Source organism: Pistacia vera, unplaced genomic scaffold (assembly GCF_008641045.1).
Source record: "Pistacia vera cultivar Batoury unplaced genomic scaffold, PisVer_v2 Contig294, whole genome shotgun sequence".
Classification (NCBI taxonomy): domain Eukaryota; kingdom Viridiplantae; phylum Streptophyta; class Magnoliopsida; order Sapindales; family Anacardiaceae; genus Pistacia; species Pistacia vera.
In genome coordinates this window covers 936,909-964,545 of record NW_022196106.1, presented here as the reverse complement: position 1 = coordinate 964,545, position 27,637 = coordinate 936,909, and the positions used below count along the sequence as shown (strand labels likewise).

Below are 27,637 nucleotides of genomic sequence, written 5' to 3'. Positions count from 1 at the left end.
ACTTCATAAAATAAAATCCAAAAGTACATAATAAAATAGTGCTAAATTTCTAGAAAGCATACCAGAGAACTCATCCACTGCCAGTAAATTTCTTGAAGTCTGAGAATTGAACACCTTGCCTTAGTTTCATTCTTATAGTTCAGTTGAAAAGAAAGAATACTTGGACAATTTTCAATAGCTACTTGCGCACATAGTACTGGAACCTTCTGCAGCTGCCTGCAGACTTGGGAATTAGAGGAGCATCACCTCCTCACAAATGCTTTCAGTTTCTAATCTCATTTTCCTGCTTCTGAATGGACACACTACTTTACACTCAAACTTCAAGAGAAACAACCACCTTTTTTGATAGACAACTCTCATGCAGGTAAGCTAATATAAGTAGACAGCAGGCAATAACTGTCTAGTAAGGCTATGGAGCTATAAATTGCCATCAGATGAGAAATACAATGGTGAGAGCTACAAACCACTGGTATTGCAATTATATTGCATCAGAATAGTTATCACTTTAACAGTATCAAATGACTCAGAAGCTACCTACCACTGCCAATGTTGCCATCAAAGTTCAAGGAATAAGGATGCTGAGAGAGAATGCTGGTATTGCACAAAAGAAGTGCCATTATATCAGAGTTTACTAAGTCTCAAGTCACCCAAGTATGTTCTCAGTGACACATTCTTACTAGAGGAAGCATCTACAGATTGCAGTTATTTGAGGCTTTACATATCCTTGTTTTCTGTTCCCTATTTCTATTTCCTTAATGTTTGACCTAGCAGTGAGAGGTTGAACCAAACAATTAAAACTAAACCAAAAAGGTGTGGCTTCAGATATGATAACAATGTAAAGCAGGAAGAACAAAAAAGCCTCCGCGAGATATGGTCATCCTAGCCGTGGATGTTTCGTAAAGGTAAACCAATGATAGGCGATGTTTTGTAAAGGTAAAGCAATTATAGGCACACACACAAATTCTTTAAAGAAAATCTTTTATCATGATTGTACAAAAGTATTAATTCAAGCATAAAGCACAAATATTTATTGCCAACAACATTAGCATGCTGCATATCTCATCCTGTACTTTTTAAAACATTTGCATAAGCATAACCTCTCGCAAAAAAGTACATTTGTGTTGATAACAACTCAGACCATCTCAATTAGCTCAAAAAAAATAATTACATAGCAAGTAATCTTAAGCATGATCAAAACTAATCACCAAACAATGGCAAATACTTAACGATCCACAAAAATGTAAGAAACAAGCTCAGATGCCCCAATATAGACTTCCTATTGGTAAAGATAGAACAAGATAACTAACTTCCATTAAGAACTCTTTGTACAAAAAAATGTGAGAAGGAAAGAAGAAACAATAACATAGACCTCATTCCAGCTCAAATTCAGGAACAGGACGCATCAACGAGCTATCAGATTCAAGCTGCGCTAGCAACGGCCCGCTTGCCTCACCATGCCTCAAATTCTTATGACTTGACAACAACCCGAACAACACAAAGCTTCCAATAAACACCACAATTGCATGCGCAACAAACAACAGATTAATCAATGCCACTCCCCTTAAACCATCCTCCTCGAGATTACATTTACTATCAATAAAATCACTAGCAGTAGAGAGAGAAATCTTCTGACACCCTTTGAAAGCAAATGTATCAGTGTACAAAGAGAACCCAGTTTGTAACAACCAAGTCCCTTTAAAAATCAACCCACAAGACAAGAAAAACTCGGCAAAAAATGCAGTTGGCCTAATAGACAAAACAAAACAAGCACCGGCGCAAATAAGAGTCAATTCGCCTAACAAATTATAAGCCTCCCCACCAAGGCCTACAATTCCTTTCCCAACCACGGAATATTCCACAAGAAAGGAAATTCCCACAAAAAGAAACGCAAAACTCTCGTTAACGATAAAAGCGTCGTAAGTTTCACGAAAAACAATGATAATGATGAGTACCCAGAAGAGAAAAAGTGAAGCTGATTGCATAAAGAAGGAGAATCTGAAAGTGGGGTGGCCTGAGAATGTCAAGAAAAAGAATAACTCGCTAAAGGATGCAATGGGGAGGGAGATAATTAGGAAATAAAGATCAAGATTTTTGTGTCTTTGGTCAGAGAAATACCATAGTTTTGATCTGAAAAGAGAAGGGTTTTTAAGATAAAGAGAAGAAGAACAAAGGAGACGGCGAAGGCCAGCTGGGAAAAGGAAGAGAAAGGCGGTGAAATTGGTTGCCAATGATGCCATTTGATTTAGCGATGGATGGTGGTGATGACTGATGATGTGGTGGTGTGAAATGAGAAGATAAATGAAAAGAGATACGAAATCTAAACTGTAGATTATAAGAAAGATTGAAGCTTGTTGAAGAAAGTCGTTAGAAATCTTTGACACTTTCAATTGCAGACACGTTCTGGTGTGTTTGTTTCTGTGACTTTTTGAATCCTGGTTGTTTAAGGTTTTATTTAATTTAACCTGTAAAAATTATTGTCGGGACTCACGTTTTGCTTTATGCGGCGTCGTTTGCTGTGTTATTGTGTTATTGCAAATACATTTATCAATGTTTGCTGATCACTAGGTTGGAATATTATTTCTTTTTATTTCAAAATAGCCTTTTAAAATAAATTTATGAGTTTCCAATAATAATAACTTAATTTATTTATTATTCTTCATGTAGTTTCTCTGGGCTTGAAGTGAATAATTAGATAAATCTTTTCAATAAAGGAGAACGACATTTTTCGACCCAAGGTTTGGCGAAACGACTCTTGTCCACCCGTCAAGTTTCAAAATGACACTTTTTCACCCTTCGTCAGGTTCTATTCTAATAATGTTTTCAGTTAATATTTGATTGAAAAGACAAAAATACTCTCAAATAGTTTATTTCTTAATTAGTTTATTATAAATTAAAATTTAGTTAAGTCAAAATTTTTACTCTCGATTATTTATTAGTTCAAGTGTAAATATATATATATATTTTTTTTGTTTATTTAATTAATTAAGAATATTGATTTTCTGTGTTAATTAGTAAAAATGAAAAACATTATATTATGAAAAACATTATAAATTTAGTAGATTATTGAATAATAGTGATGAGATATTGATGACATTATAAATAAATAAATATTAAGGCCTTTTAACTTTAAACAATCTCATAGCATTACTCCTAACTTTTTAGGTTGGGTTAATTATTATTATTTTGATTTTTTAATATTTGACTTTTTGACTAATTAAAAAATAATAAAAAATTTATGAAGTCAAGTATTTAAGGGTATTTTCGTCTTTTTAGTAAAATGTTAACGAAAAACATAACAAAACCTACTGAAGGATGAGAAAGTGTCATTTTGAAACTTGAAGGGTGGGAAAGTGTTGTTTCGCCATACCTTGGGTGGGAAAATGTCTTTCTTTCTTTCAATAACCACCTCTATTAAGACTTGGGAGATTCAAATTTAAAAACCCATGTTGGACCATTTTACTCTTTTACTATTAAACTATCCAACTGTGGTTGTATTTCAATTGTTTTTATTGAAAAGAACTTGAATAATGAACCTTCAAATCGAATTAAAAATTTTAAATTTTGTGAAATATTACATTGGTGCAACATATAATTTGATAGTCAAACTTAAAATAACACCATATTCATTAATAATGTAAAACTTTATAATTGAAGTAATAAAAAATAAATTTAATTTTTTGGAATAGTAATCTCTCTCTTATCAAAAAGATTTTTTTATAACATGGATTTTTTTGTTTTTTTAAATTGGGCTCTCTCAAGTTGGTGTTGTTACTGTTGTAGCTAAAGTTAAGATCGCATATTAACGTCATTTGCCATTGAATGTTCTTATACTCAGGGGCGGAGGGAGAGGGCCAGAGGGGTAAGCAGGGTCAGTTGACCCTCTACTTTAAAAAATGATCAAAATTCAAATATATATATATATATATATATGAAATTAATTTTTTAAATTCATCAAATATATCAAATTAAATTCTTAGTTTTTACAAAAAAATCTCACAAACACATTTGATAAATTATAGAGATATATATATATATATATATATTATATATATATATATATATATATATATATTAGGGTTAGCTTATAACATTGTACGGTCTTATTAAATTAGACCATCTCCAACTCACAACACCAAATTGATGCAAGTTTCACACCAAATTAGTGTGATTTTTGATATATTTTACTATAATCTTCAACTCATTGTACCAAATATTGCATCAAAAGAATATTCTTTTTTTTTCTATTATATCAATAATTAATCTATTTCACTAATATTTTTGTATACATTAATTAAAATATAAATGATATTTTTATTAATAATAATAACTTAAAAATTTACTAATTAATAAAATTAAGCATTTATTTAATCAAATAAAATTACATCTAATATAAAATGCAAAAAAAAAAAAAAAAAAAAAAAAAACAACAACACAAAAGTAAAATTCCATATTGATAGTAATTTAATTTTCTGAATTAGTATATTTTTTTCCACAAATGATCAATTAATGCATTCCGAAGAGCATGATGAGCCTCTATATTTTTTATTTGTCTATGTCAAACAAGTAAATTTTGAAATTGGATTTGAATTCCATAATCAATCTAAGCTTGCGTGAGTTTTTCTAAAATGAACAATCAAGAATTATGCAAAAAAGAGCTCAACAACAAGGTCAAGGATCTCAAAATAGCTTTAATTTTTTCCAATATTTTGATGATCTTAGAGGATCTAGAACTAATCTATCAGAATACTAAATTGTTATTTTAGTTTATGTTGTATTTTCTTTTAATTTTAGTATTTTTAAATAAGTGTTAATTTTTATTTTGAGCTATTGTAGTTTAATATTTGTATTGAATAAAGTTTTGTTTTTAATTTTTCATCATTTTTTGAATTATATAATTATTATGAATTTATTATTATAAATAATAATCAAATTAACATTAATACAAATAACAAAAATAAGAAAGTAAAATATATTTTATAGTAGATGAATAGTATCACACTAAATTGGTGTGGATGAATAGTGTTATACCAAATTTGGGATGATACTGTTCACTTACACCATTTTGGTGTAGTTTTTGGTGTTGGGTTGGAGTACATTTTCCACACCATTTTGGTGTTTTAGGGTTTACATCAAAATGAAAAAAACCAAAATGGTGTTGGGTTGGAGATGCCCTTACAGATACTCAGATAGAAAATTGAACCTGAAACTGTGTGCCTATCCACACTATCTTTAATTTGTTCTAACCATCTGCACTACTCTCAGATAGGTCTTATCAAGATATTGAAGTTAGAAAAAAAAAAAAGATAGATATAAAAAATATACATGCATTATTTTAAGGGGTCAAAACATAAAAATGAAATTACAACAAAAGTTATAATATCTTACTATAAAAGCTAGATAAATCTTTGAATATTTTATTATTAGAAATTTTATTATAATTTAATTTGAAGGTATTGTTATTTGTGTTCGCTTAATAACTTATTCATTAGTAAGTTTCCTTGGTTTTGTTTTACACTCATTAAAGTATTATAAATTTATTCCATATGGTCAAACACAATCATAAATATATTAATTATAAAGAGTATTATATATAAATACTTATATTTTTGTATAACTTATACTTAAGATATCATTATTATAAGTTTATTTATAATTATATTATTAAGTTTAATTAACGTTTTGGCCCTTTAGAATGAGTTTCTGGTTACGCCCCTTGCTTATATCATGGTTACAAAGTTAGGATATAAAACCTATATCTAAATTGATGAGGCACCTTATTTTTTTTTAATTAATCAGTTCATCTAGAACAGATTACCAAAAAACCAATATCATATTTTTATTGTAATTTAATTGTTGATATATATATATAAAATAAAAATATGATATTATGGATGGATTTATTTTATATTTTATTTGGTTAAAAATTAAAAACATTTGCAAGGGAGGACCATGAATAGCTAATTGGAGTCGATCCTTAATGGGCTTTGTACAAGTCCATTAAAAGACTCCGTATTAAAACGAAGGAATGAACGAACATAGAGATCCTGATATTTATTGGTGGTTCATCTTGAAGAAAGGCAAGAGACAATGGCAACAAGTGAGGCGGCGACTGTTACTGCGACTGCGACTGCGACTGCGACTGCGACTGCGACATCGGCGGGGACCGAGACGCAGCCGCACAAATTAGAAAGAAAATGGACGTTTTGGTTCGACAACCAATCCAAGCCCAAACAAGGCGCCGCCTGGGGCACCTCTCTTCGCAAAGTTTACACTTTCGACACCGTCGAAGAATTCTGGTGGTACAAACCCTAACATCATTTTCCCTCTCACAATTTCTTCTCGTCAATTTAATTAATGAGATGGGCTTTGTTTGATTTGTTTAAGTTTTGTGACTTTGTTATTGATTTGAGTTTCTGTCATTTTTGTTGATTTGGTGTCTAGGATTTTTCCATATTAATAATCTATTTTGATTGGTTGTGGTTTCAAATTTTATGTTTTGAATCAATTTGTTTCCTTGGCTTTTTTAAATTCATATATATATATATATATATATTTATTTATTTATTTATTTTTTTTTATGTTTCTTTTAATTTTGATATTTTTTGGTTCTTGAAAAAGTATGCTTTTGTTTTGTTTTGCAGTTTGTATGATCAGATATTCAAGCCCAGCAGATTGCCTATTAATGCTGATTTCCATTTGTTCAAAGCTGGAATTGAACCCAAATGGGAAGATCCTGAGTGTGCTAGTGGAGGAAAGTGGTCTGTCACCAGCAACAGAAAAGCTATCCTTGATAATATGTGGCTCGAAACGGTAAGTTTCTTAACTGCCAAGCCATTTTGCTTTTTGTGGAAATTAATTCGAACTGTGGCCGTTGGTTTTTTCACTACGACTCTATGGTTATCAATTAGATTGGTTTTCTTTTGTGCAGATGATGGCTTTGATTGGAGAGCAATTTGATGAGGCAGATGAGATTTGTGGTGTTGTTGCTAGTGTACGCCAGAGGCAGGACAAACTTGCATTGTGGACCAAGACAGCCGCAAATGAAGCTGCCCAGGTATGATCTTTAGATGTTTACATATTCAGTTATAGATATTGGTTGTACTTGGCTGATTTATAATCCTGTTAATTAAATTTATTTTTTTGGCTACTGAATTAGATAAGTCATGTTTTGGTCCCTTAGATGGTATAAATTACTTGTTCTAAGGTGCTATTTTTGATATTTATGCTTGAGTTGTGGTGTAAATATCTATGTACTTTCTGCTTGCTACTTGAATCAAGATTTTGATTCAAGTAATATGGTTAATAGTGCTCTGTCTAATTTAACCACAAATGAGAAAGCATACTTTTTATGATGAACATAAACTTAATATTATGCTCTTTTCACAACTCAAAACCTAATTAGTTATTCCTCACCATGTCTAAGATTTCTCTTTCACAAGTCAATCTAGAACAGTAGCTAATTGGACGTGGTTGGGGGATTCCTTAAGACTGTTTGACAGAAACTTTAATATATATTGGCTTTCCTTTTTAATATATTGTTTAGATGGGCAGCCTCTCTGTCTAATTTAAAGCAGTATGATTATTAGTACTATGTTGTCAAGAGGAAGGGTGAGTTCTCTGCAAAGTTTCTCTCAGAAGCAAAGGTCTTGTTTTCTGTGGGCGATGAGTATCAAAATTGTTGTGTTTATTTAATTTCTAGTGATAAAAAAATGAGGTAACCTTTGCTTCTGTTTGACTTGTTTGGTGAAACTTTGGTTTTTATGTTGGTTCCTGTCTGCTGTTATTATATCTACACCTTTTGTATTTTTTTGAGATTGCTTTCATTAGAATTAATTCAATGTGACATTGTTATTGCAATCTTGGTCGTTTGTGTGGAGCTCATCTTTAGTCTGATTGTTTCTTGTGACAATACTGCGTTCTACGCCATTTTTAATTAAAAGGTATTAGTCATGTTGCACTGCTTTTTTTAGAAAGTTAATACTGTTTCGCGTATATGACAGCATTCCATGAATAGCTGTTTGGATGACATTTTTATGGTGATTTACTTTATATATGTAGAATATTGTTTATGCCAAAGTGATCTAGATCTCTGATGTTCTTTTGTACATGCTTCTTGTTGTTGGCTATAAAATGCATGAATGCGTGCAAAATGTTTAATGTCATTTCTTAATTGCTGTTACTGTGAAACTTGTGTAGATGGGCATTGGGAAGAAGTGGAAAGAGATCATTGATGTCACTGATAGGATCACTTACAGCTTCCATGTAAATATCCTTTTAATTTTTTTTTTCCCTCTCTTTATCTATGCTTAAATCTTCAACCTCTCTTTGCTTTTTGTTGCAGGATGATTCTAGAAGAGAAAGATCAGTGAAAAGCCGATACAATGTGTGAATTCATTGTGATGATTTTGCTGCAGAGGCCTGTACTCTTAGTTGCCACACCATGGCTGAAGTTAATGAAACTTTCTGTATTTTTTGTGCTCTGTTTACCAAAAACACCCCATAATTTAAATATGCTGCGCAAGATGGGTTTTCTTTTTTTTGGATGTAATGTAATACATAATATTCCTTGTTTTGATATATGTTGAGATTTTTTTTTGTAATTTTTTTCGCTTTCTCCTGTATCACAAATTGATGTCTTCACATACTGGATGGGTTAAGTTTTAGAATTCTTGTCTGGTCAGTTACTGATTACTGATTCCACAGCCTCCCTCAACCATATGGTAATGTTGCCGAAACATTTTATGTTTCACCCTGTGATCCTCCTGATTGTGGATTTAATATGTCAAATTTTGGATAATTTGGAAGCAGAGGACCTCATAAAATAAGTAATTTCTTGTTATTTCAATAATCTAATAAAGAAAGGCTACAGTGGAAGGGAAGAATAAGTGGATATGAGAAACATTAACATTCTAGTTATCTGTTTCTGGGTAAAATACTCACTCAGAAGAGAAGAAGTATGTTTACATGTAACAGCTCTTGAAAGGAATTATAAATTTCAAAGCATCTTTCATGGTTGTGACACTGACAACACGAAAATTAAGTGGTGTTTATCATGCAAGGAACCCAAGTCTCTCTCCATTTTTCTTCGCCAAACGAATCAGTCCTTGCCTTTGTTTTGGATCAGCTCCTATTGATTTGCAAAATTCTGTAATCACCTGCCAACATTTCACATAAAAAAAGATTTCAGCAATTGCATAATCCAGCTTTCTGCACCAGGAATCATAACAAAGAAAAATTCAGATTTGTATTTTACAAAAAAAAAACTAATAGAAGGGGTCAAGTATTTGTAAGTTGTTTTTTTTCTTTTTCTCTTCTTTCTTTCTTTAAAATAAATAAATAAATAAATAAACAGCAAGAAATTGAGAAATTCAAGTCAGTTCTGACTGGAATGAAGGAATTACACTACACAGTAACAGTACACTAACCCTTAATTTGAGTTACTTGAAATACAAAAACCTGATGATTGAAACACCATATCTCCTTAGGTTATAGAAAGTAATAGATGGTTTTATAGAAAAAGACATACTGAAAAGATAACTTGATAAACAAAAGTTTAAAGGGTAAATGGAGAAAACTAGAGATACCTGAGAATGCAAAGCGATTGCTTTGCCTCTAAACTGATTGAACCGCTTCTTGCCAATAATTTGACGAGCGACAACAACTAGAGGAGCAAACACACCTTTCCCTTCATTAACATTCTTCATCATAGGCGCTGATTTAATGGGTTTCGCCACACGAACATTCGGCACTGACTTAACCAACATGGGATAATCTTCACCACTCACTGAACTTCCCCAGCTTCCATAAAACGATGAACCTAAACCTCCCTTAAACCCAGTTGCACATATAGCAGTAGCCATTGCAAAACACAAAACAAAGCTTCTCTACTCGCAAGTTTAAAGCTTTAACTCTGCTGAATGAAAGTTTTAGAGGGTATGGTTTTGTGTGTTGGTGAGTTTTTGATACTAGAATTAGAGGATATTTTGTCTGCAAAATTTGAGAGCCTCAGGATTTTATTAGAGGGTTGTGAGGGAGAGAGAGTTATGTGAAGCATTAAGAGCCACACATTGATTCTGGTGGTTTGAATTATAGTTCATGTTCATTCTGAACACGTATGTTACTTATGGTCCCCGTTTGTCAAGAAAAAAAATCTAGATCTGGGATTTTAGTGGCTCCTGCTTATGACGTGTCCCCATTTTTATGGTTGATTAATCATCTCATCAGAAGATCATTATTTTCCACCGTTTGATCGAGGAACTTGGTTGGAAACTTGCATGGGCAACATGACATAATAGTAGTAAAATTGGACGGTTGAGAAAAAAAAGTTGGACGAACATTTATGTTTTGACCTTAGACTTTTGAAGATACCAATGTGAAATTGAACAAGTAGTTTAGTATCTTCCATTCCAATATGTTTAGTTCCTACCATTGCGGAAAGTCCGACAGAATGTTCGATGAGGCGAATTTGAATTTGTAGTGTTCGATGTTGCTGTTAGTTGGGGCTCATATGAACTTTCCATTAAGTTTTTAGATTTTGAAGATTGACTTGCCTAATAATTACGACAATGATTGCAAGATTGGTTCAAGCAAACTACTTCTAGGTGGTTGAGTAGTTCGATAGAGATTTTTGGGTGTATTATTCAAGAGGTTTTGACTTCGAGTATTTCCTTGATTGCTAATAGAAATAGCTACTGAAGCTTTTACTCGATCGCTAGTTCTAGGGTTCGTCCCTCTCTGGTTGCTAATAGAGGTAATCACCAGAGTTTTTATCCAACCAGTAGTCTCAGAGTTTCAAGAGATTAATTGAGGTGCGTATAAACTGTTAGTTCAAGCAAAAATCAAAATTTTCGCTAATTAAATATATATTTCGATGTTCTTCAATAATATTTCCTTTGAAAAGATTTGTGCTAGAAAGTTCCCAAACATGGAATCAATTATTACGTACCTTCTTCTTGCACCACATTTATATTTGACTATCAAAATTAGAGAGAAATTTGGGGTGTTCAGTAGGTTAATTGAGAGTTTAAGCTCTGTGTGTCTTTGTCTTAGGCACATACTTTCTTTTTGCAATATTTTATTTACTTCAGCACATTGCATTGCATTTATGAATAGTTTTTTTTTCTTTTTTTCTTTTTTTCCATTTTTATAAGAAAAAAAATTCCCTTAGTTCATGTTTTCTTTTTCTACAAAATTTCCAGGTTTAAGAGAAGGTTGATAAGAATTTTTTTTCTCATAATAAGTGATAATGGTGATTTTACTCTTCCATTTTCTAAGTTGGTATTTATCTTAATGTTATGGTAATTTTGTAATCAAAGTTCATATATTGGTTTTAGGCAAATTGCAAAAGCCTAACTAGCTTTTTCCAGTTTGTAATACATGATAATGTGCAGCCTTGTATATTACCAATTCTAAAGTCAAAATTCCTTCATGAAAGAATTGTTAAAGTTATAAATATTGTAGTGTTGGTGTAACACATGATAGGTGGGTTTCTAGAGGTATTATCCGCTTTGGGCCACAGGTTGAGCTATTGGCAGACCTGTACGATTTTGTCCTAAAAAGCCGTATTTGGGTGATGAGGGTGTCATTGTGCTATATAAGGGGACCAAAGCCTTCCTCTCCTAGCAAATGTGGGAAATTGACACCAACATGTAGGAAATTAAATACAGTTATTAAGTCATTTATTTTCATTCATAATTTGTAGAAATAATCAATGTTTTAATGACCAACCTAGGGTGAAACCGGCAAAGTTGTCGGGTCCCAGGTTGATCGGTTTAACTGGCTTGACTAGCCGGTTTAACCGGCTGGTCAACCGAGTGTCAAAAAGTTTAAAATTCAACAAAAACACCCCTAAGAATTTGTTAAGTCCTTAAAGGTTTAAAATTTAACAAACACACCCCAAATACAAATTGGCGGTCGACTGGTTGGTAGCAACGACACACCAAATGCAATCCGAATCATCCCTTGAACCCATTCTCCAAAAAATCTACCCAAGATCACCGACACTAGTGTCGACATTCCAAGTCAGATATCACCACCGCTAGCTTCGACAACCCTCCCCATCGTCACGAAACCCCCAGCCTCCTGACCAAAACCCATCTCATCCCACCTCCGTTCGCCTCACTAATCACCGGCAAAAGTTGGCTGTTGTCGCTGCCTTTTTTTTCGATTTCTAGTTGATTCACTCATCAGAAATCACCTATGTTACCACCATTGCACTCACCAACACTTTCTCTTCAAAAGCCCAAACATCATGACCTCCAATTGTTCACCAATCATCATCCCAACTTCTAAGGTTTTTGGTAAATAGGGAAATGGGTAACCCGGCCTAGTGAAAGCCCCAGGTCTCGGTTGAACTGGTCGGGCCGGGTTTTCAAACACTGGAAATAATAATTCCTTAACAAGTGAAAAAGAGTCTTGTACTAAATAACTAAAATATTTAGTGTTTTCTCAGGACGTTTCAACTCACTTTAGAACCCAAAATTTTCAAAAAAAAAAAAAATCGCTGGGTGTGTTTGGTTTATTATTTTGGATAGGATTTTGGGGACAATATTGGATAATTGAATATGGAAGTATTACGAGGTAAAATTTAAAAATTTATAAAAAAAACCCCCTAAGTTTGCTAATTTAATAAATACCCCAATATATAAAAATATGTAAAATGACAAAAAGACCCCCACCACCCGCAGTGCCAGATTCTGGCCACCACCGCCGGAATCTGGCCTGAAAATTGCGTAACGACACATACCGGCTGGATCTGGCAGGTATGGCGTCGCTATGGCCTTTTCCGGCCAGATCCACCACGGATCTGGCTGGAAAAGGCCAGATCTACAGCCATATGTGGCTGTTGACGGCCGAAAAAGGCCAAAGAAGGCCAGATATGGCCATCGTTGTCGGTCAACGATGGCCAAGATTTGGCCGTCGTTGACATTTCTTTGGCCGTCACTAACGGCCAGATTTGGCCTTTTCCGGCCAGATCGGTGAATTACCGGCCAGTTCTGGTCGGTAATTCACTGTTGTGGCAGATACCGGTTACCACCGACGGTGGTTGCCGGAATCTGGCAAGTATGGGTCACGGGGGTATTTTTGTTAATGTTTAAACTTTTTTTCAGAGAGTATTTAATGCAATTAATAACCTTATGGAGTCTAAAAGTAATTAAAAAAATAAGCTAATATTTCTAGAATAATGTTCCAAATATTATTTGGAGAATAGGATTGGGAATATGGGCAGAAATAATAAGCCAAACGCAATTTTTAATTTCCTTTTCAATCTTGTGTATTATGATGGAAACAATATGAATGTCAAGAAATGAATTTCGTAATCTAATTACAAAATCCAATAGAAGCAAAACACATGGTAACTCCTGTTACATCAAATGATAATTTAATCCTGCAATAATAATCTGACAGGTTTTGAACGAGAAAGTATATATGGTCTCCCTTCAACATGCCGGAGGAAAGCTTTTGTATGGATTGCTGAATGCTGATGTGTTCCCGGGACGTGAAAATACAACCTGCATTATGGAATAAATGAAATTGACACTGTCACATCAACTCTCATCACACTTAAGGCGACACGACACTACTAGAAATGAACGGTTGTTTCTTATGAAGAAACAATCATTTTTTTATAAGAAAAGACGGTTCCCTAAGGAACAACCAAAAGAACAACGTTGTTCCTTAAAGAACAATCATTCCTTTCATAAGACATGACTGTTTCTTCATAAGGAATGATCGTATTTTTGATTTAGTCAAAATCATTTCTGACATATTGTGAGAATTGATTGTGGACGTAATATTACTATATTAAATTTTATACTAGACGTGAGGAGATGCAGCAATTATCNGACCAAAGCCTTCCTCTCCTAGCAAATGTGGGAAATTGACACCAACATGTAGGAAATTCAATACAGTTATTAAGTCATTTATTTTCATTCATAATTTGTAGAAATAATCAATGTTTTAATGACCAACCTAGGGTGAAACCGGCAAAGTTGTCGGGTCCCAGGTTGATCGGTTTAACTGGCTTGACTAGCCGGTTTAACCGGCTGGTCAACCGAGTGTCAAAAAGTTTAAAATTCAACAAAAACACCCCTAAGAATTTGTTAAGTCCTTAAAGGTTTAAAATTTAACAAACACACCCCAAATACAAATTGGCGGTCGACTGGTTGGTAGCAACGACACACCAAATGCAATCCGAATCATCCCTTGAACCCATTCTCCAAAAAATCTACCCAAGATCACCGACACTAGTGTCGACATTCCAAGTCAGATATCACCACCGCTAGCTTCGACAACCCTCCCCATCGTCACGAAACCCCCAGCCTCCTGACCAAAACCCATCTCATCCCACCTCCGTTCGCCTCACTAATCACCGGCAAAAGTTGGCTGTTGTCGCTGCCTTTTTTTTCGATTTCTAGTTGATTCACTCATCAGAAATCACCTATGTTACCACCATTGCACTCACCAACACTTTCTCTTCAAAAGCCCAAACATCATGACCTCCAATTGTTCACCAATCATCATCCCAACTTCTAAGGTTTTTGGTAAATAGGGAAATGGGTAACCCGGCCTAGTGAAAGCCCCAGGTCTCGGTTGAACTGGTCGGGCCGGGTTTTCAAACACTGGAAATAATAATTCCTTAACAAGTGAAAAAGAGTCTTGTACTAAATAACTAAAATATTTAGTGTTTTCTCAGGACGTTTCAACTCACTTTAGAACCCAAAATTTTCAAAAAAAAAAAAAATCGCTGGGTGTGTTTGGTTTATTATTTTGGATAGGATTTTGGGGACAATATTGGATAATTGAATATGGAAGTATTACGAGGTAAAATTTAAAAATTTATAAAAAAAACCCCCTAAGTTTGCTAATTTAATAAATACCCCAATATATAAAAATATGTAAAATGACAAAAAGACCCCCACCACCCGCAGTGCCAGATTCTGGCCACCACCGCCGGAATCTGGCCTGAAAATTGCGTAACGACACATACCGGCTGGATCTGGCAGGTATGGCGTCGCTATGGCCTTTTCCGGCCAGATCCACCACGGATCTGGCTGGAAAAGGCCAGATCTACAGCCATATGTGGCTGTTGACGGCCGAAAAAGGCCAAAGAAGGCCAGATATGGCCATCGTTGTCGGTCAACGATGGCCAAGATTTGGCCGTCGTTGACATTTCTTTGGCCGTCACTAACGGCCAGATTTGGCCTTTTCCGGCCAGATCGGTGAATTACCGGCCAGTTCTGGTCGGTAATTCACTGTTGTGGCAGATACCGGTTACCACCGACGGTGGTTGCCGGAATCTGGCAAGTATGGGTCACGGGGGTATTTTTGTTAATGTTTAAACTTTTTTTCAGAGAGTATTTAATGCAATTAATAACCTTATGGAGTCTAAAAGTAATTAAAAAAATAAGCTAATATTTCTAGAATAATGTTCCAAATATTATTTGGAGAATAGGATTGGGAATATGGGCAGAAATAATAAGCCAAACGCAATTTTTAATTTCCTTTTCAATCTTGTGTATTATGATGGAAACAATATGAATGTCAAGAAATGAATTTCGTAATCTAATTACAAAATCCAATAGAAGCAAAACACATGGTAACTCCTGTTACATCAAATGATAATTTAATCCTGCAATAATAATCTGACAGGTTTTGAACGAGAAAGTATATATGGTCTCCCTTCAACATGCCGGAGGAAAGCTTTTGTATGGATTGCTGAATGCTGATGTGTTCCCGGGACGTGAAAATACAACCTGCATTATGGAATAAATGAAATTGACACTGTCACATCAACTCTCATCACACTTAAGGCGACACGACACTACTAGAAATGAACGGTTGTTTCTTATGAAGAAACAATCATTTTTTTATAAGAAAAGACGGTTCCCTAAGGAACAACCAAAAGAACAACGTTGTTCCTTAAAGAACAATCATTCCTTTCATAAGACATGACTGTTTCTTCATAAGGAATGATCGTATTTTTGATTTAGTCAAAATCATTTCTGACATATTGTGAGAATTGATTGTGGACGTAATATTACTATATTAAATTTTATACTAGACGTGAGGAGATGCAGCAATTATCGCAATCACGACTGTTGCTAGCATTTTGCACGGACCTAATCAAATGATTAGGTACATATTTCAAGCCAGTGATAGGACATAATTTATAAAGCTACCTGGTAATTTCCGAGCGTATAAGACTTGAAACCGGCTGCACAATAATCAAAATAATACTCCCATGTCCGAATGAACTTCTCGTTGAATCCCAGAGCAAGAATTTTGCTATATATGAATTCAATAACATTAATATACAGAATTTTGTTTCACACAGCAGAAAACCCTCTTGGAGAACAATGCATGTGAAAGGTAAAATATTAGACAACTTCTGTGTTAATTTCAGTACCTTTGTTTCTCCATGAAATTTTTCTCCAACACCGGAGTGTTTGGTAGTAATGGATTCCTATATTTTCCACATGCTCCACGCTGCAAAAACAGAAAAAAAGAAGCTAACTCTGCTGGAAAAAAAAAAAAAAAAAAGCCAATATGAAATTGCCTGAGAACATTGTTTATATGTACCAGAGTCTGGATGCAGAAGCCATGGCTGATGTTATCCTATTAATGAAGGAGGCATCCACCAGGGAAAATATATCCTTTATAAGTCTGAACTCAGCCTGTACTCGTTATAACGCTCGTCCGGTATCGATATGAACTAGAAACATCGATAAAATATGATGTTTCAAAGAAAAATAAGACTCATCTTTGTGAAATGTAGAATGTGTGAGCATTTAGCACTGCATTTGCAACATATAACATAATACCTGAAACAAGAAGCCCGTTGTCTGCCAGTACTGATTCGCAGAACAAAAAAATTCCTCCATGAATTCATGGCCTACAGCTTCAATCATCTCACTGAAGAAAAGGAATTAACAGACATTTTATTGTATCCGGAATCAATGTTATGATCATTCACAAAATAATTGGTGGTAGAAGAACTTACCAGGAATAATTCTGTCATATTTGTTTGGTTTTAGGCAGTTGGCGATAGTCACAGAGATACAATTTTATACGATCCTGAAAGTAGAAAAGGTTAAACTTATGAACAGTGTGATTCGGCTCCAGGAATATTAGTAATTTCGGATAACTAAATATTTCATTTACCTGAAGGCCGCTTCCTTCACTTTCATTTCAGCATATTTCAGTTGCTCTTCGGAGAGAGTGATGCCTGTGTATTTGCATCCCGTTCGTTTGACAACTTCAATGGCTAAGGTTCCCCACCATCCAATCTCAAGAACTTCATGTTCTTTACTAACTCTTGCCTGGATGCATTAATGAGAAAACCATAAGCATCACCATATTAAGATTTTTGGAAATTTAATGAATTTAAGCAGACTCACTTTCTCAATCAGAAGAGAAACTTTTCTCATTTGGGCAACTTTCAGGTCTTCATCTTCGCTCTTTAAAACATTTGATGCATAATTATTGTATAGCTCCAAAGAAGAATGAAGTAAAAATAAGCAAAGAAACGGTTCTAACCTTAAATACTGCACATGAGTATGTCATTGATTCGTCCAGGAACAGAGCGAAAAGTTCGTTGCTCTAGAAACACAAACCATAAGCAGTAAGTTTCCATGATAAAAACTTCCATTAATAGCTTCTTTTCCAGGATTGCCCAAAGACATCAGTGGTAAAAGAAATACCAGATCGTAGTGACGAGAATATTCCTGCGAGCTTGTGTAAGAGTATTTGTCTGATACATGGCGAAAGAATACTTTGCGGATGCAATACCAGCTGTCAGTAACAATGGTGACCACCAACCCCTAAAGACAATGGAGGGAAATTCTGAATGTCATAAGATTTCAGGGGAAAAAAAAAAGAAAGAAAAAAACTAACAGTAATATCACATTCCAGCATTTCACCAATCACGATGTACCTTTTCTGGTTTAATTTGGAGACAGAAGAATCAAGATCTCTGTTGGCAATAAGAATCTGAAATTAATCAGCAAGGAGAAAGTTTCTGCTAGTAGATACAAACAACATAATTTGTTTTCGGAACTCAATCAGTATCTTACCATAAATAAATTTAGAAGACCTTCTTCTTTATCACAAACGAAAAATCTCCATTGATATATGAATCTGCAAGGCCTAAATCAGCCTGTGTCATAACCTGACAGCAATTGGGCTCATTAGTGGTGGTTAGAATTTTAAGCATAACTTTGAATATTAATACTGCATCCCTTATGTTATATATTCAGAAAATTTCTTTAAAAGATGTCAAACCTAAGTTGAGAGTATACCTCCAGTAAAACTGGGGATTATGAACTCTCAAAACAGTTTTCAGATGACAGTTTTTCTGGTTCCCTCAAAAGTAAACATTGTTCCTCCCTCCTCCAGTAAACTAGAACCAAAAAGCACATTGGATCAGTAACTTCATACTTTTTTTACTGTAGTAAGAAAAAAGAAAATTTCTGTACAGATTGATGATATTGCTCCCTAGATTGCACATATATATATGTAAATGTTTGAGTTTAGGGAATGGGAGTGTATGCATATTCGTGTGACAGGAAAAACAGGCAAAAATGATTCAAAATACAAATGAACTCACATCAAACTGCCAGTAGAAATATAATTGCCTAGAAATCTAGCAACAACAAGTCGCGCCCCTGTGTCCATCCACGACGGTACCATGTGTTTTGGATTGCTCAAATTTCATAATGTTTTCCTAGCACACAGTGTGCAGCACTCATGCCTGCCTGCAAAGAAGCACATTTCACTTGTAAGCCACAGTCACAAATTGATAGATTTTCTTTAAATTGCCAACATGATTAATATTGTGGAATGGAATATTTCATTCCATTCTAGACTGACCACATTCAACAATACTTATTGCAAAACAAATTTTGTTAAGTAATAAACTTAGGGGGGGACTAATTGTTACCTTCATGGTTATTCGTATTCTACGATATGCGATACGTATCAGAGAGTGTATCGTAAATCTTTCGATATGTTAATATGTATTTTATGATATGATACAAATTGATACGTATCATATCGTAGAATACATATCAACATATCGGTTTGGATCCTTAAAATTTGACACAAATTGATACGACTTTATTAATTTGGGCTGAAGGCCCAAAAATTTTCAGGCTGGATCTAGGTCACCAACCCGGTTTACTAAAATCCGTCCAAATTTACCATTTGTATAGAGAAAGTGAAGAGGAAAATGTGTTTCTATTTTACATGATAATAATAACACAGTGGAGATATATATATTGATTTTGATCTGGAAATATATGAATAGTTGAAATGAAGTGATAAATTCTTAATTTTGTGATTAATTTGATTATGTATATTATAATTCAGCCAATAATATCACAAAATTCGTTAATTATCTTAGGGATAATATTAATTTTTAGAATTATTTTATTATTATCTTTTAAAAAGGCGTATCCTACAACCATGGTTACCTTTAGTCCATCCTCATGGAAGCCATAACCTGAATTAAAAGTAAAAATTACTGAGATGATCTGTATCAAAGGAGCTAACTAGTGTATATTCGTGACTATTTCCTTCATTAGATAAATGCTTACCCTGATAAGCTCCGCAAAACCAAATTCCTCTCTTTCCCTGAATACTTTTAAGCTCAAGTGAAGCTTTTGATGCAGCAACAGATGGGACTGGATGACCAGTTGTCCACTTAAGCAATGTATGTTCTGGCTTACGTTCCGGATTGAGTGTTACAAGAAAAGGTAAAGTGGTCTCACCAAGGTTCTGCAAGGTGAATTAATAACTAGTTCATTGGCAGCATTACAGAAGGTGACAGCTATCTAACTCCATAAACTACAAGCTCAATTTACAGAAGACATATGTTTCCAAACCTGAAGCACATTGAGCCAGTAAGTCAGGCATGCTTTGCTGTCTGTACTTCCAAGAAAGTTCCAAGCACTCCATGCTGCTGGGTTTTGGGGCATAAAACTTTTGTCACGATGAAGGAAAAATTCAGCCATAAAACGTTAAGAAATGATTTCACATTTTGTGTAGCAGATTACAAGAGTTGGCTATTTTATATCCGTTTCAGCATTCACCTATTCTAGAGGATTCTTCAAAAAGTAAACGGAAGAAAAATTTCCGTGGTAATGGAAGACATTGTCCTGTAGACATACTGGAATGCACCGAGTACTCTCGATTCATCAAATGTAGCTTGACATCCGAGTATTCTCAACGCATCTGGAGCATGAACAGCCATTATGCAGCCATTATACGTTTCTTCGGAACCATCTCCACATACTACGGTGCAACCTGCAACAACATATTCCTTTCGTTATTCAGAAAAAAAAGGCCGGGTAATAATTCCCCTTTCAAAAGCTTTCATGTGAAGGATTGCGATAAAAATTTAAGGAATGAATAACTAACCTTCATCACAGCTGACACAACAAAGACACCTCACAATCAGTTCTTATTCGACAACCCAGTTCTCGAGTCGTTCCCTGACCTGATTTTAAACATTGGCAGCTCCTCAAGTTGAACATTCTTGAAAAAAATGCACTTCCATAAAGATAATGAAAATCTGGAGTGTTTTTACATAGAAACAAAAGACACCTTGTTGACGTAAGAATGTGAACGCCATCTGACAGTAAGCCATGTGGGCGGCCGAAGAGCTGAAGAGAGATGATGATTGCGGCAAATGAAAGAAAAAGAGAAAGCAGAGAAGCTCAATACTCCTTCAGAGGGGCACGACATATCGACCACATATTGGAATCTATAAAATTGCAGAATTATAATACTTATTATTACAAAGTAACAAAGAGCATATCATTAGAATGGAGTGTGCAAGATTAAGGATATGAAAAAATACAGTGCTTCAGCAGTCTCACAAGATAAGCCTTCTGAATAAACTCCGAGTAGCCCCGCGATTTACAAACTGCCTCAAGGTCTCATTGCGATCAATGTCTGGATTGTTTTCGAGCTCTTCAACATAACTGCAATTACAAAAGAAAAGTTTGAGCACAAAACGTTAACGTAGTAAACTTGCTAAAACATAGTTGAAGAAAAAGTAGATGACCTGAGAACATCATTCTTAAACTGGACAATTTCGCGAATCATTTGCCAAAAGTATGGATTGGTATATTTCTTCTTCTGTGCAAACAAGCGGAGAGACCATTTCTGCTACCCCATTCATAGCCGCGGCCTTTGTCTAAGCTCACTGCGAATGACATATCTGATATCTCCATATCAACTCCAAGACTCTCAAAGAATCCATCATATTTGGATATGTTACCTGTTCATCACCAACATTCAATAATCATTACTTGAAAACACTACATATAAAGCATGTTTAAGTATGGATAATTTCAGTGTTCTTCACAAAGATTGAAGTGGGCTCAATTTTCTTCTACGAATGTCTTCAACTTGATAAAAAAATGACACCGAAAAGCACATTTGGCCATATCAACCAGTAATGTTGGGAAAGAAAAACCTTTCAGACTATGAATTGAACTCATATTGTTCATATTTCAGTTCGGTTTCTATAATGTCAATAACCCTGTAGAAATTTGTATTAATTTATATAATCAAACGTCATTTTGGTTACCCATTAATAAGGAAAAATTATTTAAAGGACCTTTTCTTTTTGACAACGTACAAGCTGACCTCTTTTTAACTGGTTTAGTATATGAGACTTTCATCCAGTTTTTTGTCTTCTATTTTTACCCTCTCCGCAACTTTTCATGCCTTCGCTCTAGCGGTGCTCGAGTGAATTCTCTTCAGCGCTAGGATGGCATATTTTTACTGTTGGAATAAAGAGGGTAAAAATTGGAAAAATGTCATTTTCTTTGGTTTAGTATATGAGACCATGCCTACAATGGTGGTCGGAGAAAGCCACTCTAATGATCGAGTGGTTTCTCTCTAACGCTAGAGTGGCTTTCCCTAACTGTTAAGAGTGAAGAGGTTAAAATAAAAAAAGGGATGAAAGATCTTATCTATAAACCAATTAAGAAGATGTCAAATTTCTATTTACATCCTAAAAAAGGGTCATTTTTATAATTATTCCAATTAATAACTTTTTGGTTGTATGTACGGTACCAATGTTTTAATTTCATAAAATAACAGATAGCTACGTAGTGTGTAAAACTATAATATAATTTATGATAAATAAAACATTGTTTCATTGATGGTATTATATAAAATATATCTTAAACATTTCCTATTTTTTAGGGTTAATTTGTTTACCTCCCCTTAACCCCAGTATAATTTAAAAAAAGGACATAGATGAAACCAGGAATTAATTTCCCTAGTATAATTTTATAACAGGGTAAGAGAGAAACCAGAAATTAATTTTGGGAAGGGCTGACAAAAAATATTAAATATTTATTAAAACAATATAGATCTTTCGAATGGGAGAAATTTGTGTTAGTAAACATAGTACATATTTAGTATACTGCAAAAATATATTTTATTTTAAAAGTGAAGAAAAATTGATGATATTGTTGATAAATTTGAAGGTTGAAATAATGACATTTCCAAAACCAGTAGATGCTCACTGCAAAAAGATTAAACTCTTGAGAGTTAGGGTCACATTTTCAAAATCATTTCAAAAAGGTCAAACATACAAGTTTTACTATAAAAAAACCCTTTTAAAACACCTTCATAATTGAAGAACTCTCGCTAACCTCTTCGTTTAAGTACCACTGACATCCCTTAAGATTTTCTTAGTTATCGGTAACTTCTCTAATAAGGGTTGGTTAGCAAAAATTAGAAAAAAAACCTCAAGGAAGACCAAAGATACTTCCAAGAAAGATGAGGGGTGTTTAATTATGAAATCGTATCAAAAGTTCAAAACGCATTGGAGATTTAGCGAGATCAGCACCAAGAATTTTAAGTAAAACTGTCCTCACTCTATATTATTTAATGTTGCCAGCGAAATTGGATAATGACCAGAAGTAGGCAACACATGAGAGCGGCGAGTCAAAGTACACGTTCCTTTAACCCTAAAGTAAATGAAACCTCAAAAGTTCTCAAAAATCTGACGAGGGATGGGTGGAGACAAAAATCAGAAAAATTAAAATAAATGAAAGCTCAAAAGTTTAATCTTTCTGTAGATGGATCCCACACCTACTGACGTTATCATCTTACAGGTTTCTGCCTCACCCGGGTCCATATGAGTTATGATAATAAACTTTTCATGAATATGTAAGAATAATATACAGTCCAACACATTAATTTCCAAGAAGAAAATGACAATACTTCCAGCTAACACTTCACTTTCTTTTCTTTCTAGTTGCATCTTTCATTCTTACTCTACCTAGATATTGTTTGTTGATTTTGGGAATATAATTTACTCTATAAATATCTTTTTATTCGATCCTAAAGTTCAGATACGAGCATGAGAAAGAATGTAAATAAAAGAATTACATGTTTCGGGTTTATTTTAATCTCATTGAAAATGAAGTTAGTGACAAAAGAGAATCAAGACCCCGCTATTAAGACAAATAAAAAGAGATTTATTAAGAGTGTTAATCTGATAATGATATGATTCGTAAGTCAAAACAACAATTAAATTAATTATTTAGTTGAAGAAGAAGAAGGTATCTACTAGCTGTTGAAACTGATGATTTGATCTTAATTCTATATGGTTTACGTTAAGTCCAAAATAATACTTTCACAGAAAATTATTTTTTACGCTAAAATTTAAGAAAACATTAATGGTCTTCGGTGATAGATAGGGAAGAAGCATCGTCAGTTTCTAACCAATTAATCTCGACCACCCAATGAATGGACCACCAAGCCCATCCATAAAAATCAATAATTAAATATAAAGTGAATTCATGTTCATCATATATGTGTATTGCAAAAGATAGGTTAGCAAATAAAACAAAAGTTGCTATAAGTTTCCTAATATTAGATTAATCTGCAAGTAAATTTAGTATGTGTTAATTTAGATATTTAAATTTTTTTTTTTTTTTACTAGGGGGTGTCATGACTAGCTTGTATGTACCTCAACTAATCTTTAAAGGTTTTGAACGGTCGATTGGAAGCTCCAATGAACATCCTTATTAGTGTCTGAAGGAACTCAAACTTAGAAGCTCATATAATCTTCTTTTACTATTTTACTATGTGACCACCCAAGTGATGGTTAATAGTATCTTTTTTCCATCCCTATCTTCGACTTTATTTCCTTGTAAAATTTTGATTTTAATTAAGAAAATTTCCTTATCAATGGTGTTTGTAGCACTTTTTTTTTTTTTAATTTTTTTTTTTTTCCAATATCAAGTGTAATGAGATTTAATAAGATAAATTCAAACCAAAATTTATAATTTATTCATCTTTTATATATTATTGAATCTTTCTAATTCATTGCACTAGATATTTTACTACCATAGTTGGAAAGCCATAAATATTAATATTATGATAATTTAATTCGTTCCAAATTCTGTGAAGCAGAAAGAAAACTGAATGCAGAAAGAAAAAAGAGAAAGACAGTTAAACTTACGCGATTGAAGACCATGAAACCGAGGTCTAAATCAACGGCATCGAAAGTGACAGTCTTCGCATGGCCGCCAAGGTAGTCTTCCTTCTCGTAAAGCACCACATCAACGCCTGCTTTTGCAAGAACAAACGCCGAAACAAGTCCACTAATCCCGCCGCCAACCACCGCCACTCTCATCTTCTTCGACATTTTGCTCACACCTTCAAAGCAAATTCAAACTTCATTAACCCCCTTGGAGGGTCATCAAGTCACAAGAAAGAAAAGAAAAAAACAAAAACCCTTTAGACTAGGTGATATATATCACATTTTTCAAAAACTGAAAAACTGTCTCCTGAAATCTCTATGTAAAACAATGGTTTGAATTAATGGTATTTGGATAAGATAAATCAAAAGAGCATAGAATTGAAGTTACCTGAAGGGACGGACGGTTGAAGTTCTGAGAGATTTAAGGGACTCAAATCAATTAAGCAATAAGTAGTGGCATTGATATAGCTTCAAATTGGAATGCAGAGAGGGTGTGAAATGGAAGGATAAATGTTGGTGTGAAATACCAAAGAGAAATGTCCTCTTTGGCGTTGCTGAAGATAATAACAGTGGATAGAGATAAGCCTTCAAGGGAAGACTGTGTCAATTATTATTTATTAATGGAATTTGGTAAACTTTTGTGGGTAAATTATAAGCAAATGTCTTGAAACAATTCGGATTAATTATTCTGATAAATAAGGTAATTTTGCTATTTACAGAAAAGATATCATGAATTCTGTTTAATTTAATTGAATCGTATTCTTCCAAAAAATATATATTTAAATTTATGTTTAATACAGTAAGATATAATTTTTAGGATACATTTTAACAAAACAAAGTATATAGTATATGAATCTGAATGACAAAAAATGAACGCTGAGTGAAGTATAAATTTAAATACATTGTCTTACAGGTAAGTTATTTATTTATTTTTATTTTTATTATGATCGAGAGTGTCCGGGCCAGTTTACGTGTACCTCAACTAATTTTTCAAAACCCAAAAACTATTAACTGGGTAAAAATTCCAGTAGACATTTTTATTAACAATCATGGAGACCTGAACTCGAGAGACTAGACCAGTGAATTTATCTCTTGTGTTTCAATTTTAAAGTAAGGAATTGTGTTTAAATTTCATATACAGTAAAATCTCTCTATAGTCATAATAGTAGGACCAACTAATTTTATTATTATGAAGATGTTATAACTTAATAGAGGTGTAGTTAAAAAAATTTCTTATTTCATAATTCATGTTTTAGTAGTACAATATTAAGATTTCAATTCATGTTTTAATAATATCAGAGTTTCAATTTAGCGCTTCAATTGCCTACTTTTGAAACGGATAGAAGATCCCATTTTGAAACCAACAAAGATAACTGTCATTGATGAAATTGTAAATGCAGTTGCTGTATAGCCACAAACAATTGCCAATTGTTTAAAGCATTACAAAATTATGACCCCCGATGTTGATGAATTGCAAGTTACAAATGAAGTAGACGAAGAAAATCAAAGAGTTATTGTAAAATTGAGTGATCAAATTCGACAACTTCACTACGCTAATTGAATGAATATTAATGTCTTCCTTAATCATTCAAATGAGTAACAAGTCATGTATGTTTTAACAAAAGAAGAAATCATTTTTACAATTAAACAAGAAAAGAAATGAAATAATTATGAGAATGATAGTATGGAAATACAAAAAGTTTCATATCAAGAAGCTCTAAACATGTTGAGAAGCTAGAAATGTTTTGGCTTTAACAAGAAAATGTCTATGCTAACGAGTAATGTATTCGCAAGTTAAAAGATGTAGTAACAACTCTAAAGCATAAATTATTGTCTTAAACAACTTTAGATAAATATTTTATTTCATTTTAAACCTTTAATGTAACATACTATATATTTTTTTGTAATACACAGATAATTATTACTATGTGGAGACAACTTTCCTTAAGACGGGAATTAGAAAAATTATAACTTATTACAATATAGAGTTTATTCTTATTTATAACTATCCCAAATTGAGAATATAATTTTTTATAACTATGTAGAGTTTATTCCTATATAGAGTATCATTATAGAGAGGTTTTACTGGATATCACACAATCCCGTAACTAAAGTCAACATTAAAATATTTAAATTTATACTATGAATGTAATTTGAATTTGAAATATCGCTAAGTTGATAAAAAATTATGGAAAAAAAAAAAACACGTGACCACCTAAATCTATGTTTATGATAGACATCCTTACATATACATTCTGACGGATATGTCTTACCGTATCCACATGTTTCTTTCCATGGTTGCAGCTCATTTGGTAGCAACGTGGCTCAATTACATGCCCATAAATTTCTTCCATATGAAGAAATTTCTATTCCATTTCAAACACAGNTATCGAATCTAATTTGAATTTGTAATATCGTTAAATTGATGCAAAAAATTAAAAAATTATGAAAAAAAAAAAAAACACATGTGACCACCTAAATCAGTGTTTATGATAGACACCTACACATTTTGGCCGATATGTCTTAGCGTATCCACATGTTTCTTTCCATGGTTGCAGCTCATTTGGTAGCAACGTGGCTCAATTACATACCCATAAATTTCTTCTATAAGAACAAATTTCTATTCCATTTTCAAACATATGGGTCCTCCACTTTTCAATTTTCTTCTTACACGTTCCTTTCCTTTTTCTTATTATTTGAAGTAGAAAAGTCTTTTCATTTAAAAGCAAATTATTATCATAGTATTATTACATCTAAATAATATCAATTTTACAACCACCTTTTTTTTTTACAATGTTAATTATATGTCATATCATACTTTAAAATAAAAGATTAATTAAATTGAATATATTTTAAGGGTTGTTATGTAAAATAATCGCATCCCTTCATGTTTGTTTTATTCACCATCGATGCTAGCCTTTTGTAATTAATCTTGGTTCATGTTTTCCAAATGTTTAATCACATGTTAATTTTTTTTGTTTTGTTTTTTTAAATTTTCACCACCAACGTGTTAATTTCTTGATGCCATAAATAGTTTATTATTTAGCATTGAGTTAAATAACGCTAAATAATCTTGGGCAGCAAAAATGTTTGTTGACCATTCTGCCCTCACTTATAATAATT

The 27,637-nt window shown here is 33.4% G+C and overlaps 3 protein-coding genes and 1 pseudogene across 4 annotated transcripts; 1 reads left to right on the top strand and 3 right to left on the bottom strand.

Moving 5' to 3' along the window:
- Window positions 1–1,370: 1,370 nt before the first annotated feature.
- LOC116135141 lies at window positions 1,371–2,237 on the bottom strand. The gene has a single exon (XM_031420847.1). The coding sequence runs from the start codon at window positions 2,235–2,237 to the stop codon at window positions 1,371–1,373; it is 867 nt and encodes a 288-aa protein (XP_031276707.1).
- A 3,805-nt stretch (window positions 2,238–6,042) lies between these two features.
- LOC116135105 (eukaryotic translation initiation factor) lies at window positions 6,043–8,600 on the top strand. Of its 2 annotated transcripts, XM_031420806.1 has the most exons (5): window positions 6,043–6,299; window positions 6,642–6,810; window positions 6,929–7,054; window positions 8,197–8,262; window positions 8,342–8,600. In XM_031420806.1, the coding sequence occupies exons 1-5, from the start codon at window positions 6,088–6,090 to the stop codon at window positions 8,387–8,389; spliced, it is 621 nt and encodes a 206-aa protein (XP_031276666.1). In that variant the 5' UTR covers window positions 6,043–6,087; the 3' UTR covers window positions 8,390–8,600. The 2 variants fall into 2 exon arrangements, with proteins under 2 accessions (XP_031276666.1, XP_031276667.1); XM_031420807.1 differs by lacking the exons at window positions 8,197–8,262; window positions 8,342–8,600 and having other exon boundaries at window positions 6,929–7,060.
- Window positions 8,601–8,913: 313 nt separating this feature from the next.
- LOC116135146 (protein PROTON GRADIENT REGULATION 5, chloroplastic) lies at window positions 8,914–10,037 on the bottom strand. Its single transcript, XM_031420852.1, has 2 exons — window positions 9,585–10,037; window positions 8,914–9,155 (listed from the first exon to the last, which is right to left on the bottom strand). The coding sequence occupies exons 1-2, from the start codon at window positions 9,858–9,860 to the stop codon at window positions 9,051–9,053; spliced, it is 381 nt and encodes a 126-aa protein (XP_031276712.1). The 5' UTR covers window positions 9,861–10,037; the 3' UTR covers window positions 8,914–9,050.
- Window positions 10,038–15,613: 5,576 nt separating this feature from the next.
- LOC116135088 lies at window positions 15,614–25,032 on the bottom strand (annotated as a pseudogene).
- Between the last annotated feature and the right edge of the window lie 2,605 nt (window positions 25,033–27,637).

Bases quoted from the DNA above. Each gene is read 5' to 3' on its own strand.
- LOC116135141 (XM_031420847.1), bottom strand. From the start codon at position 2,237: ATGGCATCATTGGCAACCAATTTCACCGCCTTTCTCTTCCTTTTCCCA.
- LOC116135105 (XM_031420806.1), top strand. From the start codon at position 6,088: ATGGCAACAAGTGAGGCGGCGACTGTTACTGCGACTGCGACTGCGACT. The intron at 6,300-6,641 runs GTACAAACCCTA...TTTGTTTTGCAG, and splicing joins ACCGTCGAAGAATTCTGGTG to TTTGTATGATCAGATATTCA. The intron at 7,055-8,196 runs GTATGATCTTTA...AAACTTGTGTAG, and splicing joins CCGCAAATGAAGCTGCCCAG to ATGGGCATTGGGAAGAAGTG.
- LOC116135146 (XM_031420852.1), bottom strand. From the start codon at position 9,860: ATGGCTACTGCTATATGTGCAACTGGGTTTAAGGGAGGTTTAGGTTCA. The intron at 9,156-9,584 runs GTATCTCTAGTT...AAATGTTGGCAG, and splicing joins CAATCGCTTTGCATTCTCAG to GTGATTACAGAATTTTGCAA.